General features: G+C 43.5%; 1 protein-coding gene across 3 annotated transcripts; it reads right to left on the minus strand.

The window, feature by feature from the left end:
• Nucleotides 1–4,192: 4,192 nt before the first annotated feature.
• On the minus strand, nt 4,193–9,888 carry LOC121574078 (40S ribosomal protein S24). Of its 3 annotated transcripts, XM_041886666.2 has the most exons (7): nt 9,843–9,888; nt 7,131–7,196; nt 6,690–6,899; nt 6,319–6,432; nt 5,937–5,939; nt 5,114–5,133; nt 4,193–4,271 (listed from the first exon to the last, which is right to left on the minus strand). In XM_041886666.2, the coding sequence occupies exons 1-6, from the start codon at nt 9,843–9,845 to the stop codon at nt 5,128–5,130; spliced, it is 402 nt and encodes a 133-aa protein (XP_041742600.1). In that variant the 5' UTR covers nt 9,846–9,888; the 3' UTR covers nt 4,193–4,271; nt 5,114–5,127. The 3 variants fall into 3 exon arrangements, with proteins under 3 accessions (XP_041742600.1, XP_041742608.1, XP_041742616.1); XM_041886674.2 differs by lacking the exon at nt 5,937–5,939; XM_041886682.2 differs by lacking the exons at nt 5,114–5,133; nt 5,937–5,939.
• Between the last annotated feature and the right edge of the window lie 5,640 nt (nt 9,889–15,528).

Here is a 15,528-nt window from a genome sequence, read left to right on the forward strand (position 1 = left end):
AGATAAAGCAAAGCAGTGCAATAAAAACAACACAGAGTTACATATGGGGTAAAAAAACATAAAGTCAAAAATACAACAGAAAATATATATACAGTGTGTGCAAATGTAGCAAGTTATGGAGGTAAGGCAATAAATAGGCTATAGTGCAGAATAATTACAATAGTATTAACACTGGAATGCTAGATGTGCAAGAGATTATGTGCAAATAGAGATACTGGGGTGCAAAAGAGCAAAATAAATAACAATATAGGGATGAGGTAGTTGGGTGGGCTAATTTCAGATGGGCTGTGTACAGGTGCAGTGATCGGTAAGGTGCTCTGACAACTGATGCTTAAAGTTATTGAGGGAGATAAGAGTCTCCAGCTTCAGAGATTTTTGCAATTCGTTCCAGTCATTGGCAGCAGAGAACTGGAAGGAATGGCGGCCAAAGGAGGTGTTGGCTTTGGGAATGACCAGTGAGATATACCTGCTGGAGCGCAGACTACGGGTGGGTGCTGCTATGGTGACCAATGAGCTAAGATAAGGCGGGGATTTGCCTAGCAGTGATTTATAGATGGTCTGGAGCCAGTGGGTTTGACGACGAACATGTAGTGAGGACCAGCCAACAAGAGCGTACAGGTCACAGTGGTGGGTAGTGTATGGGGCTTTGGAGACAAAACGGATGGCACTGTGATAGACTACATCCAATTTGCTGAGTAGAGTGTTGGAGGCTATTTTGTAAATGACATCGCCGAAGTCAAGGATCGGTAGGATAGTCAGTTTTACGAGGGCATGTTTGGCAGCATGAGTGAAGGAGGCTTTGTTGCGAAATAGGAAGCCGATTCTAGATTTAACTTTGGATTGGAGATTCTTTATGTGAGTCTGGAAGTTGAGTTTACAGTCTAACCAGACACCTAGGTATTTGTAGTTGTCCACATACTCTAGGTCAGACCCGTCGAGAGTGGTGATTCTAGTCAGGTGGGCGGGTGCCAGCAGCGTTCGATTGAAAAGCATGCATTTCGTTTTACTAGTGTTTAAGAGCAGTTGGAGGCTACTGAAGGATTGTTGTATGGCATTGAAGCTCGTTTGGAGGTTTGTTAACACAGTGTCCAATGAAGGGCCAGATGTATACAAAATGGTGTCGTCTGCGTAGAGGTGGATCTGAGAGTCACCAGCAGCAAGAGCGACATCATTGATATACACGGAGAAAAGTGTCGGCCCAAGAATTGAACCCTGTGGCACCCCCATAGAGACTGCCATAGGTCCAGACAACAGGCCCTCCGATTTGACACACTGAACTCTATCTGAGAAGTAGTTGGTGAACCAGGCGAGGCAGTCATTTGAGAAACCAAGGCTATTTAGTCTGCCAATAAGAATGCGGTGGTTGACAGAGTCGAAAGCCTTGGCCAGGTCGATGAAGACGGCTGCACAGTACTGTCTATTATCAATCGCGGTTATAATATCGTTTATGACCTTGAGCGTGGCTGAAGTGCACCCGTGACCAGCTCGAAAACCGGATTGCATAGCGGAGAAGGTACGGTGGTATTCGAAATGGTCGGTGATCTGTTTGTTAACTTGGCTTTCAAATACTTTCGAAAGGCAGGGCAGGATGGATATAGGTCTGTAGCAGTTTGGATCTAGAGTGTCACCCCCTTTGAAGAGGGGGATGACCGCGGCAGCTTTCCAATCTCTGGGGATCTCAGACGTTATGAAAGAGAGGTTGAACAGACTAGTAATAGGGGTAGCGACAATTTCGGCGGCTAGTTTTAGAAAGAAAGGGTCCAGATTGTCTAGCCCAGCTGATTTGTAGGGGTCCAGATTTTGCAGCGCTTTCAAAACATCAGCTGTCAATTTGTGTGAAGGAGAAGCGGGGGGGGGGCATGGGCAAGTTGCAGCAGAGGGTGCAGAGTTGGTGGCCGGGTTAGTGGTAGCCAGATGGAAAGCATGGCCAGCTGTACCAAAATGCTGGTTGAAATTCTCGATTATTGTAGATTTATCGGTGGTGTTAGTGTTTCCTAGCCTCAGTGCAGTGGGCAGCTGGGAGGAAGTGCTCTTATTCTCCATGGACTTTACAGTGATGTCTGCCAGCCTCACAGAAATCATACCTGTCAGGCCAGGGATGTGTGAGCAAGAGTTGAGTGTCATCAGCATAACAGTGATGAGACTGAGGTTGTGAGAGAAGGACCAGGTGAGTTTGTGTAGAGAACCAAGGGGGGACCTAGTAATGAGACCTTGGGGACAGCAGTAGTAAGGGTAAGGTGCCAGGTATGATGCCAACAAAAAGAGTGCATAGCGGAGACGTATCACAGAGTCCCCTGTAGCTCAGTTGGTAGAGCATGGCGCTTGCAACACCAGGGTTGTGGGTTCGTTTCCCACGGGGGGCCAGTATGAAAAATGTATGCACTAACTGTAAGTCGCTCTGGATAAGAGCGTCTGCTAAATGACTAAAATGTAAAAATGTATCAGCATGAGGTGCAGCAGTAGTAGTCTCTGCATCATAGCACCATTAGTTCGGCTCTGAACGCACACAAAGGTTCTTCAGTCTGGGAGGTGGACACAATGGAACCATTTAGACAGAGCACTTCATTTATGTCTTATCATTGTGAGAAAAGACATTGGAAATATTCAGGTCATAAGCACTGAAGAAATGTCTATACAGAGAAAAACACACTGGACCAGTGTATGAGACTATCACAGGCTATAAAAAACATGCGTTTTCTATAAAAAAAATGTGTTCCATCTTTTTTTTTTGAAATGCAAGAGAAAGGCCACAATATAATATTGCAGTTTAGGCGTAATTTCGATTTTGCCCACTAGATGGCAGCAGTGTGTGCAAAGTTTCAGATTGATCCAGTGAAGCGCTGCAATACTTGACTATTTTGTATCAAGTCTGCCCAAATGTGCCGAATTGGTCAATTGATACATTTTCCAAGTACATAACTATAGAGAACATACAAAAATGATATGGTAATACAAAATGTAAGTTTACACACTCCCAGGAATGTCATACATGATGGCTCATTAGCTTATACACTAACTTTCACATATCTAGATGGCCGGGCGGTTATACACTAACTTTCACACATCTAGATGGCCGGGCGGGGTGGGTGTGGAGCCAGAGACAGCAGGGGTTCAAACTGTAGAACAAAGTTCCTACATTTGAATATAAAAATTAATTTTATCAAACAAAACCATGCTACATTTTATCTCTGGGAGCTTAATGTCAGTACATTATTTACCTTCAGAGGTGAATGTATCAAACCAGTTGCCGTGATAGGTTTTGTTTTTGTTGTGCACTCTCCTCAAACAATAGCATGGTATTTTTTCACTGTAATAGCTACTGTAAATTGGACAGTGCAGTTAGATTAACAAGAATGTAAGCTTTCTGCCCATATAAGACATGTATATATCCTGGAAAGTTTGCTGTTACTCACAACAGTCACGCTAATCACATTAGCGCACGTTAGCTCAACCGTCCTGTATACGGGACACCGATCCCGTAGATGTTAAATGGGAACACCATTCAACAGTATTGAAAGGAGAATATAGCCATAGCCAACAATAGACATCTGGTCAGGAGGCTGTTAATGCAATATTTGCTCAAATTGAGCGGATGCATTGATTGGTTGTCAAATGTTTTTCCTGGGGGGGTTGAAACCAACAGTTCGGGGGCTGTTTGTGTGAGAAGACAAGAGGAGAACCAACCAGTAACAGCACAGCCACTGTCATTATCGACGCATCATGCCAACAGCATCAAAACAGCCTTTCCAGACTGTGTCTCCCGAGTGGCGCAGTGGTCTAAGGCACTGCATTGCAGTGCTAGCTGTGCCGCTAGAGATCCTGGTTCAAATCCAGACTCTGTCGTAGCCGGCTGTGACCGGGAGACCCATGGGGCGGCGCACAATTGGCCCAGGGTAGGGGATGTAGAGCATGGCGTTTGCAACGCCAGGGTTGTGGGTTCGATTCCCACAGGGGACAAGTATGATTTTTTTTTTTTTTTTTTTATAATGTAAGTTGCTCTGGGTAAGTGTGTCCAGTTGCTCTGGATAAGAGTGTCTGGTAAATGTAAGTCGGAAAGAGTTTGGTATGAGCCAGACTACCACTATCCCAAGAACTACTTTGAACATAACCATCTTCAAGCAAATGTACGTGTACAGACACAAATATACATGCTTTTCAGTCCAGGACATGTAGCAGAAATGAGGAACACAGGACAGTTTGACTTTTTTTATTCGATGACAATATACAAGAACATCTTGAGCACGAGGAACATCCCTGATTCTCTGGGCTCACTGCAGGGAAACACAGAGGAAGAGAAGTTAGTTTACCTACAAAACTGAAATTCACCATCTCCATCTCTACTCAAGGGGGTGGGGGCAACTCAACTAAAGGAAGCGGGGTAATTGGGCTGAGGGTTCGTAGGGTAATAGTATTGAAATTGGGAACAGATGCATTTGCTAGAGATGGAGCTCAACCTACAAGTTTTTTTAATAGTAAATGCATCCAAATGAAAACTGCAATATTACAGTTTAACTGACTTTTTCAGCTCAGTGAAGAATGTATTGGGCAGTAGAGTATAAAATAATATCAAAGTATATTTCAAAGTACACTGTATTAAATTAAACATTCCTAAATGAAAGTAGGAACTTTAAGGTTTCAGAGAAAAGTCGTATGAGTAGACAGTTGTCTCACATCGAGACAGTGGACTATAAATTATTATCCTAGACATGCTTTAATAAACAACCCCCAAAGGTCGCCGCTCATAACGCATGTTAGCATAACTGTACCGAGCTGTTGACCAATACATAGTTATAGTAAAATAGTTTAACAGCAGAATAAGAATGGTAACTTTTTAGAAGCAGAGTAGTGGTGCAATTAAATCGTTTTTTTGTTGATATGACGTTAGTTGATATTATAATATTCGTCAGAGTATAAGTACCAGCCAGGGTAGGTTTAGGAGTTTGGGGGGAAAAAAGGGGATGGAAGATGGGTTGAAATAGTAAGGATGGGTACTGGTAGTTAAGGTTGATGGAAGACTACAGGTGAGATCTCTACAGGTGAGGTACCAGGAGATAAGATTCAATGTGCATTTCAACACAATAATATAGCACACCATGCCCCTTTTGCTTTATACCTGTAACAGACACCTCATTTCTGTAAAAAATCCATGGGAGGCAAAATAAAAGGCAAAGGGATGAAGAAAGAAAGTAATGTTAAGGTCTTTTACTTAAAATACTTCACACTCCTATAGTAGATCTCTGAATGTCATAATTTGTAAGTCGCTCTGGATAAGAGCGTCTGCTAAATGATGTAAATGTAAATAAGATTTGCGCCATAGATTAATCTAATTCAGTTGGGACCGATTCCACCCAGGGAAAGAATACGAAGGCAAAACTGAATGCTGAGCACCAGATGTGGACATGTCAATAAATGCACACAAATGCAGCTTCTAGAAAAGTCCCTCAATACATTCCTGGGGGATCCCTGGGGATGCACATTTGTGTTTTAGCCCAGCACTAAGACTTGATTAGTTTAATTATGCATGTTAGTACTGGGCTAAAACAAAAATGTGTACTCCATTGGGGTCCTCCAGGATTGAATTGAGAAACTGCTCTAGTTTCTAATCTTTCAGAGATCCACTAGGCGACCTACTATTGAGTCTTAGGTCCACACTATACGGTTCAATCTGGGATCTAAACCACTATTAGTGCTCAGTTCACACTCGCCAACATTAGGGTCATGAGTTAGCTGCTCATTCTAAGTATTAACTGGTAGGTGACTGAACTGAAACCAAGTGTGGATGTTCGATAAATACACATGTAAAAAGGCACCGTAGCTTTTTTGGTTATATAATGGGAAGATGGGGATGAAGTCTAACAGGAGTTAGCTAGGAACATCACTCCTAAGTATTATTATCTGCACAGAGCAGTTAGTCTACTGATGAAAACAACATTTACCTTCTAAAGTCCCAAGGAACAGTAGATAAGAGAAGATGACAATGCATATTAAAACAGTAACAACATATAAATAAAGGCAGAACTAACAGACTTGGGAAGAAGGAAAGATTTGCATGTAATTAATTATTAACTAATACGAAATAAGTGACACTTGGGGTGTGTTTCAATAATCTTAAGAAGCTCCCTCTATCTGCACTGATGTGAATTTCTCTTCGGTGAAAGCATAGCCTACATCTAGCAGCCATCCAGTATTATGCATTCATCAACTCAGCCTTTTACAGTGCAGATGGAGAATAAAAGGAGCTACTGTAAAAATGTGACTAATGAAATGCACCCATCCTTGAACAAGAGGAATGTACCATAGGGAGAATGGCCACATTACCTTTTTGCCAGCAGCGCCCACACTGGCTTTCTTGGTGCCTCGTACTTTCTTCATTCTGTTCTTGCGTTCCTTGCGCTGTTTTCTGGAGGACTTCTTCTTCTCATAGAGACCATGCTGTGAGAACAGAGAAAACCAAACATTTTAACTAAACAGCACTGCTTCCATTGTGTGTAGGTTATCGTTCCATTAGTCAGCATCAATGTGGGCACCACTGGCAGACAATATGTGACAATGATGGGACCCATAGAAACTATGCACAGACCTGGAGTCATACAAATAGAGAATATAGCCTAAAAACAGCTATATCCATTCAATTGGTGCATTCCACAAGCTAAGCCCCACTTGTTTCCATTTTCCCAGCATCCACTCACCCTGGCCAGTCTGTGCTTGGGCTCGTTTTTCTTAGCGTAGTCGAGAGAGTCGTAGACCATGGCGAAGCCCGTCGTCTTGCCGCCACCAAACTGGGTCCTGAAGCCGAACACGAACACCACGTCGGGGGTGGTCTTGTACATCTTGGCCAGCTTCTCCCGGATCTCAGTCTTGGGGACTGTGGCTTTGCCCGGATGGAGGACATCGACAACCTAGAAACAGAGACAATGGAAACAGGTTTTAGACCATGCAGCACTAGGAAACTAGCACACTGGTGATCTTGATGCTTCCTAACATTTAATAGATAATTTAATCAATAGACCATCAGGGCAGATCATGACGGTCTTTTGCTCTACTGATAGAGGTCAGCTGAACACTCAGTATGAAGAGATGAGGTCATGTTTTGGTGGTATACGTGGTAGGAAAGAAACATTTTGGCTTACCATTTGCTTCCTCTGAAGCAGCCGGTTTGTCATGAACTTCCGGGTTCTGACTGTCACTGTGTCGTTCTGAAAGTAGATGGGGAACAGAGTTTAGGGACCTTACATCTAGATGCTATATACAAGTAGCAAGACAAGTAGTATACAGCAACACAAGTATTAACACAAGACATTGCCTTTGTCAGGTAGCAAGCTAATTAGCAGGCCAAAAAGAAAAGTTACTTGTTGCATGACAATTCCACATCAGATCACAAATCTGTAGCTCAGTTGGTAGAGCATGGCGCTTGCAACGCCAGGGTTGTGGGTTTGTTTCCCACGGGGGGCCAGTATGAAAATGTATGCACTCACATTTACATTTTAGTAATTTAGCAGACGCTCTTATCCAGAGCGACTTACAGTTAGTAAGTCGCTCTGGATAAGAGCGTCTGCTAAATTACTAAAATGTAAATGTAAATCAACTGTTATTCGTCACATGCTTTGTAAACGACAGGTGTAGACTAACAGTGAAATGCTTAATTACGGGCCCTTAACAACAATGCAGAGAGACAGACAATAGAGAAATAATATGAAAGTAATAACATGTAATAAAAGTAAAACACAATGACTAACAATAACTTGGCTATATACACACCCGTACCAGCACCGAGTCCATGTGCCCGGGTACGAGGTAATTGAGGTAGATATGTACATATAACTAGGAATAAAGTGACTAGGCAAAATTATAGATAAACAGCAGCAGCAGGCAGCGCATGTGACGAGTCAAAAAGTTAGTCCAAAAAGGGTCAATGCAGATAGTCCGGGTAGCTATTTGGTTAACTATTTTACAAACTATTTAACAGTCTTGTGGCTTAGGGTTAGAAGCTGTTCAGGGTCCTGTTAGTTCCAGACTTGGTGCACAGGCACCGCTTGCCATTACATTTAAATAATAATAATAATAATAATAAGCCATTTAGCAGACGCTTTTATCCAAAGCGACTTACAGTCATGCGTGCATACATTTTTGTGTATGGGTGGTCCCGGGGATCGAACCCACTACCTTGGCGTTACAAGCGCCGTGCTCTACCAGCTGAGCTACAGAGGACCACTTACATTTAAGTAATTTAGCAGATGCTCTTATCCAGAACGACTTACAGTTAGTGAGTGCATACATTATTATTATTGATTGTTTTTTCATACTGGCCCCCGGTGGGAATTGAACCCACAACCCTGCCGTTGCAAACGCCATGCTCTACCAACTGAGCTACATCCCTGCCGGCCATTCCCTCCCCTACCCTGGACGACGCAGGGCCAATTATGCGCCGCCCCATGGGTCTCCTGGTCGCCATGTGATAGCAGAGATAACAGTTTATGACTTCGGTCACAGGAGTGACAATTTTTAGGGCCTTCCTCTGACACCGCCTGGTATAGAGATCCTGGATGGCAGGGAGCTTGGCCCCAGTGATGTACTGGGGAGCTTGGCCCCAGTGATGTACTGGGCCGTATGCACTACCTTCTGTAGCGCCTTGCGGTCGGATGCCAAGCAGTTCCCATATCAAGCGCTGATGCAGCCATTGAAGATGCTCTCAATAGTGCAGCTGTAGAACTTTGAGGATCTGAGGGCCCATGCCAAATCTTCTCAGCCTCCTGAGCGGGAAGAGGCTTTGTCGTGCCCTCTTTACGACTGTGTTGGTGTGTGTGGACCATGATAGATCCTTAGTGATGTGGACCCCGAAGAACTTGAAGCTCTCGACCCGCTCTACTACAGCCCAGTCGATGTGAATGGGGGCGTGTTCGGCCCTCCATTTCCTGTGGTCCACGATCAGCTCCTGTGTCTTGTTGATGTTGAGGGAGCGGTTGTTCTCCTGGCACCACACTGCCAGGTATCTGACCTCTTCCCAATAGGCTGTCTCATCATTGATCAGGCCTACCACAGTCGTGTTATCAAACTTATCATGCCATGCAACAAGTAGCTAGCCAACTACCTTACCTTCGATTTAGCTACCTACATAGGTAACATTTAGTAGTTAGCTAGATACCTGTACAGTATGCTAGGTAACTAGTCCAAAACCAAATCATACCGACAGGTTGCTGCATCACTAACAACCTAGCTAGCTAGCCAGCCAAGGTAAGTGTTAACTAACTAGCTTCCATCTACTCAGATCTTGTGAACTAACCACTTCAAACACCTGAGCACTTCTGGACAGATTGATTACAAGGTACATGACGAAGACAATGCATTTGTGGTAACTTAGCGTTAGTTATCTTGTGGGAACTAGTTAGCTAGTTTCCAGAATCCTAATATCACTTTACAAGTGGCATGCTGTGCCTGGGAGACTCACTAGCCACAGCAGTCGAGGACACCTTGTTAGCACATACCTTAGCATGTAGCTAGCCATATTGCCTGTGCTGGCCAAATAATAGTATTATACAAGACTGGACAAAACCACAATGTAGCCGCCAACACGTAGTAGTAGAAAATTAGAAGCCATGTGTTACAAAATTACTGAATGGTTTGTACAACTAACTGAACAGGCGGTCCAACAGCCGAGCGCTAGGCTAGGCCACCGAAATTAATCAGTTCATCAAGGACCTAAAATAATTTTACCATTTCAATATTCTAATATTCTTACAGGAATGGCTTATACATGTATTTGGACTTCATGATTTTAACAACGATGAAAGGATGGTGAAGATAAACAAAGGATTTAATTCTACATTTTATGCCACAAGACTCACCATCTTGACATCAGCCTCTCAGGGACGAGGAAAAGGAGGAAGGACCCGCAGACGGCCAACCAAACGCCTGAATGGAAGCGGTGCGACCTGAATACTTGCCTGACTAAAAGTAAATTCAGATTATTTAAGAGACCACAGAGGGAAATAGAACGTATAGTTTTTATATTTTTTATGTAATATTTTCTCAAGTGTATATGACTATAGATCAAACGTCACTCAATCAAATACATGCCCATATAATTTTGGCTAAACACATGAACGTATGCAATATAGTAAGAATAACATATTTGTTGATTACAAATGTATTAATTGATGACCATTTTATTCATATAGCAGCTACACATTTATGCCCTGATGCCCTCCATAAGGTGTATAAGGTGCAATTCCTACCTGTACCGCTAGATGTCAGTCAAGTAGCGTCAATGACAGCCTGGTCAGAGATACTTTTGAGGAGATGGAAAGCTCCATTTGAATCGTATTAACGTCCATTGTGTATGTTGCCCATCCGTCGTCAAGGGGCCGCGCGGTGCATTCTATGAGATTCTGGGACAAGGAGAGCTCTCCTTCGAGGAATGAATTGGAGTCAATTTCAAGTTTCAAGTTTTGAATGTCATGTGCACAAGTACAGTGAAGTGCCTTTCTTGCAAGCTCCAAACCTAGCAATGCAGTAATCAATATCAATGTGGCACAAAAAATTACATAAGGTAGGACAAAAACACAGGAGAAATAAGAAATAAGAAGAACAGGAGAAAGTAAGAAGCTATATACAGGGTCAGTTCCAATACCATATTTACAATGTGCAGGGATACTGGAGTGATAGAGGTAGATATGCATAGGGGTAAGGTAACTAGGCATCAGGATATATGTGTAGCAGCAGGCCTACTACCTCCGTGTCCTAAGCAAACTTGATGATGGTGTTGGAGTTTAGCGTTTTCATGCAGCTGTGGGTGAACTGGGAGTACAGGAGGGGACTACGCGTACACCCCTGTGGGGTCTCCGTGTTGAAGGTCAGTGTGGTGGAGGTGATGTTGCCTACCCTCACCACCTGGGGTCGGCTCGTCAGGAAGTCCAAGATCCAGTTGCAGAGGGAGGTGTTCAGTCCCAGGGTCCTAAGCTTGGTGATGAGCTTGGGTGGGACATTGCATTCTCGCATTGGTATTCCTCTTATCTAGGTGGGTGAAGGCAGTGTGGAGTGCAATTGAGATTGCGTCGTCTATGGATCTGTTGGAGCGGTATGCAAATTGGAGTGGGTCTAGGGTGTCTGGGATGATGGAGTTGATGTGTGCCATAACCAGCATATCAAAGCACTTCATGATTACAGATGTGAGTGCTACTGGGCGGCAATCATTGGGGCGCTAGTTAAAAAACCCAACATTAGCATGAATTTCGTCAATAAGAAGTACAACATTACACATATTTTCCGAGATGTGACATAGTTAACTTATTCATAGCCCAATGGGATTCTTATCTCCTTATTTCTCTAATATCTCTGGCCCGGTGCATGACTTGGGTCATGGATGAAAATACATACATTTTCACAGTGTCCACTACTATTTTGTAGGGTCTTCACTCTTCACATACCAGTATGCACAGGCAACGTGGTTCATGGAGGGTCATGGGTGCAGAGGTTAATTCAATTTATGGAAATAAATGCTTTTTATAAATTATGTTTTGTTGTTGCATTTAGCTGCCATTCAAGTGGATTTGTCCAAGTAAACTCCCACATCCCACTTGATTAGAAATGCAGCATTAGCCCAACAAACCAAGTCTGCCTGCTTATGGTCCACACTGTTGTTTACAAAGTATTGGAATTCAATATTCTGGACCATCAGAACTAGATACCTTTGGACCACATTCTTAACAACTGAGTCACACAGGACCACAGATTTCACATATTGAAAGGCAGGAGAAACTTTCCTACAGTCAGTTTTCAAAGGGAGTGCTATAAAATCAGATAGACCCTGAGTGGAGAAAGAAGTAAGGTAGATAAATACAATATGGATGATTGATGCCACATATTCTCTCTCCAGAGTCCAGAGTTGCATGTCTGTGGTCACACAGGAGTAGAGCGAGAATATCCATAATTTTTCAGATACATATCTAATACAGAAAAGAAACCCAGACACTGATGAACATATGGTCTTACAAGGTGAGGTGTCCTTTTAAAGTGAGGTGAGCATGACTGGTCATTTCATTTGATTTATTTAACCAGGGGTCATCAACCACTTGATCCAATTGCAACCTCACTGTTAGTGAACAGAAGCCCCAAATCTTATCTAGGCCTATCTACATCTGCCTTCCACTCATGTCTGTGGCTCACACGTCACAAATGAGATCTTCTACTCTGCATAGGATATAATATGCCATTTAGCAGACGCTTTTATCCAAAGCGACTTACAGTCATGTGCACATACATTTTTACGTATGGGTGGTCCCGGGGATCGAACCCACTACCCTGGCGTTACAAGCGCCATGCTCTCCCAATTGAGCTACAGAGGATGAAGCTGTGTTTAGCTGTGAGGTACCATTCTCAATCCCACCAGTATGTGTCCTGGTGGTCTGTACGATACTGTCTTCCAAGATGGCCGCCTCTTGTCTGTCCCTCGGCCTAGTAAAACAGACATGTAGTTTGGACCTGCTGGTGACGTCTAGAGATCCAACCCTCTGGTGTGGCCATCTGCAGCACTGGGAGAAGGTGAAGACACAGTTCTTCTGAACGTTCTCATTCATGAAGGCGTAGACGATAGGGTTGTTGAAGGAGTTGGAGAAGCCGATGGCCATGATCATGTTCACCGTGATGTCGTTGAACCGCTCATCCAGGTAATCTGAGGATGGGAATAATAATGGGGGATTTACAGTGGGGGAAAAAAGTATTTAGTCAGCCACCAATTGTGCAAGTTCTCCCACTTAAAAAGATGAGAGAGGCCTGTAATTTTCATCATAGGTACACGTCAACTATGACAGACAAAATGAGAGAAAAAAAATCCAGAAAATCACATTGTAGGATATTTAATGAATTTATTTGCAAATTATGGTGGAAAATAAGTATTTGGTCAATAACTAAAGTTTCTCAATACTTTGTTATATACCCTTTGTTGGCAATGACACAGGTCAAACGTTTTCTGTAAGTCTTCACAAGGTTTTCACACACTGTTGCTGGTATTTTGGCCCATTCCTCCATGCAGATCTCCTCTAGAGCAGTGATGTTTTGGGGCTGTCGCTGGGCAACACGGACTTTCAACTCCCTCCAAAGATTTTCTATGGGGTTGAGATCTGGAGACTGGCTAGGCCACTCCAGGACCTTGAAATGCTTCTTACGAAGCCACTCCTTCGTTGCCCGGGCGGTGTGTTTGGGATCATTGTCATGCTGAAAGACCCAGCCACGTTTCATCTTCAATGCCCTTGCTGATGGAAGGAGGTTTTCACTCAAAATCTCACGATACATGGCCCCATTCATTCTTTCCTTTACACGGATCAGTCGTCCTGGTCCCTTTGCAGAAAAAACAGCCCCAAAGCATGATGTTTCCACCCCCATGCTTCACAGTAGGTATGGTGTTCTTTGGATTCAACTCCGCATTCTTTGTCCTCCAAACACGACGAGTTGAGTTTTTACCAAAAAAGTTCTATTTTGGTTTCATCTGACCATATGACATTCTCCCAATCCTCTTCTGGATCATCCAAATGCACTCTAGCAAACTTCAGACGGGCCTGGACATGTACTGGCTTAAGCAGGGGGACACGTCTGGCACTGCAGGATTTGAGTCCCTGGCGGCGTAGTGTGTTACTGATGGTAGGCTTTGTTACTTTGGTCCCAGCTCTCTGCAGGTCATTCACTAGGTCCCCCCCGTGTGGTTCTGGGATTTTTGCTCACCGTTCTTGTGATCATTTTGACCCCACGGGGTGAGATCTTGCGTGGAGCCCCAGATCGAGGGAGATTATCAGTGGTCTTGTATGTCTTCCATTTCCTAATAATTGCTCCCACAGTTGATTTCTTCAAACCAAGCTGCGTACCTATTGCAGATTCAGTCTTCCCAGCCTGGTGCAGGTCTACAATTTTGTTTCTGGTGTCCTTTGACAGCTCTTTGGTCTTGGCCATAGTGGAGTTTGGAGTGTGACTGTTTGAGGTTGTGGACAGGTGTCTTTTATACTGATAACAAGTTCAAACAGGTGCCATTAATACAGGTAACGAGTGGAGGACAGAGGAGCCTCTTAAAGAAGAAGTTACAGGTCTGTGAGAGCCAGAAATCTTGCTTGTTTGTAGGTGACCAAATACTTATTTTCCACCATAATTTGCAAATAAATTCATAAAAAATCCTACAATGTGATTTTCTTGATTTTTTTTCTCTCATTTTGTCTGTCATAGTTGACGTGTACCTATGATGAAAATTACAGGCCTCTCTCATCTTTTTAAGTGGGAGAACTTGCACAATTGGTGGCTGACTAAATACTTTTTTCCCCCACTGTAATTAGGTGTGATTGGTTGGTTTTGGTTAGATAATGTGGTATAAGTGGGATAGGTGGGTTTTGGTCAGAACAACTAATAAAATAGAGCATTTGTCATAACTTCTTTCCAGTCTCCCCCATTGTTTTTTTTTTATAACAGCAATAAACAAACAATAGGACGCAAAGTATCCTCTCCATGCTCCCTTGGGCCTCCATCTCTGGGTCTCACTTCCAATCATATGAATCCATAATTTAAATCAACTTTCAGATCAACTGAAGGATGCAAAGGAGAGAAGTCTCTTGCTATTGGCTACTCAGACAGACTTACTGTACTCAGAGAGAATGGGGACGGTGTGGAACGGGGCCTAGCGCACAGAGAACAGCACCACAATGGTAATCAGCATCTTGATGGCTCTCCTCTTCCTCCTATCTCCATCACACCAACAAAGAAGACAAGAAACATGTTTATTTGTCACATACACAGATGAGCAGATGTTAAAGCAGGGGCAGCGAAATGCTTGTTTCTAGCTCCAGCAGTGCAGTAAGTGTCTAACAGTACCATACTAATACACATATCAGAACGAGCAATGTCCGAGTCCTGAATATAAATATGTGGTGTGTATAGACAGTGTATAAGTAGGAAAAGGTATGTACAGCAGTAGTAGTTATATAGGAGGAGCTATGTCGAGAATACAGTATGTACATATAAAGTGAGTAATCGATTAGCTTAATTTCTCAGAGATCATATTCAATTCCAACAAAATAATGTTGCAGAATTGCTAATCTTATCTGTTTCTAACTACAGAAACGATTTCAGAACAATAAACATTATTAAAGTGACCAGTGTTCAATGACTATATACTGTACATACGGCAGTTACTAAGGTGCAGGGCAGAGTACCGGACAGAGGCAGGCTAATGATGACTGTTCAACAGTCTGATGGCCTGTAGATAGGCTGAGGTCCTTGATTATCTTCTTGGCCTTCCTGCTGTAGATGTCCTGGAGGGCAGGCAGTGTGCCCCCGGTGATGCATTGGGCTGACCGCACCACCCTCTAGAGAGCCCTACGGTTGTCAGCGGTGCAGTTGCCATACCAGGCAGTGATACAGCCTGACAGAAGGCACTTGATGGTGTATCTGTAGCAGGGACCATCTCAGGTCCCCAGCAATGTGCACGCAGAGGAACTTGAAGCTTTTGACCCTCTCCACTGCGGCCCTGTCGATGTGGTGGGGGCGTGCTCTCTC

Source organism: Coregonus clupeaformis, chromosome 1 (assembly GCF_020615455.1).
Source record: "Coregonus clupeaformis isolate EN_2021a chromosome 1, ASM2061545v1, whole genome shotgun sequence".
Lineage (NCBI taxonomy): Eukaryota > Metazoa > Chordata > Actinopteri > Salmoniformes > Salmonidae > Coregonus > Coregonus clupeaformis.

Bases quoted from the DNA above. Each gene is read 5' to 3' on its own strand.
- LOC121574078 (XM_041886666.2), bottom strand. The intron at 6,900-7,130 runs GTAAGCCAAAAT...CTCTGTTTCTAG, and splicing joins TGCTTCAGAGGAAGCAAATG to GTTGTCGATGTCCTCCATCC. The intron at 6,433-6,689 runs GTGAGTGGATGC...CTGTTCTCACAG, and splicing joins CCAAGCACAGACTGGCCAGG to CATGGTCTCTATGAGAAGAA.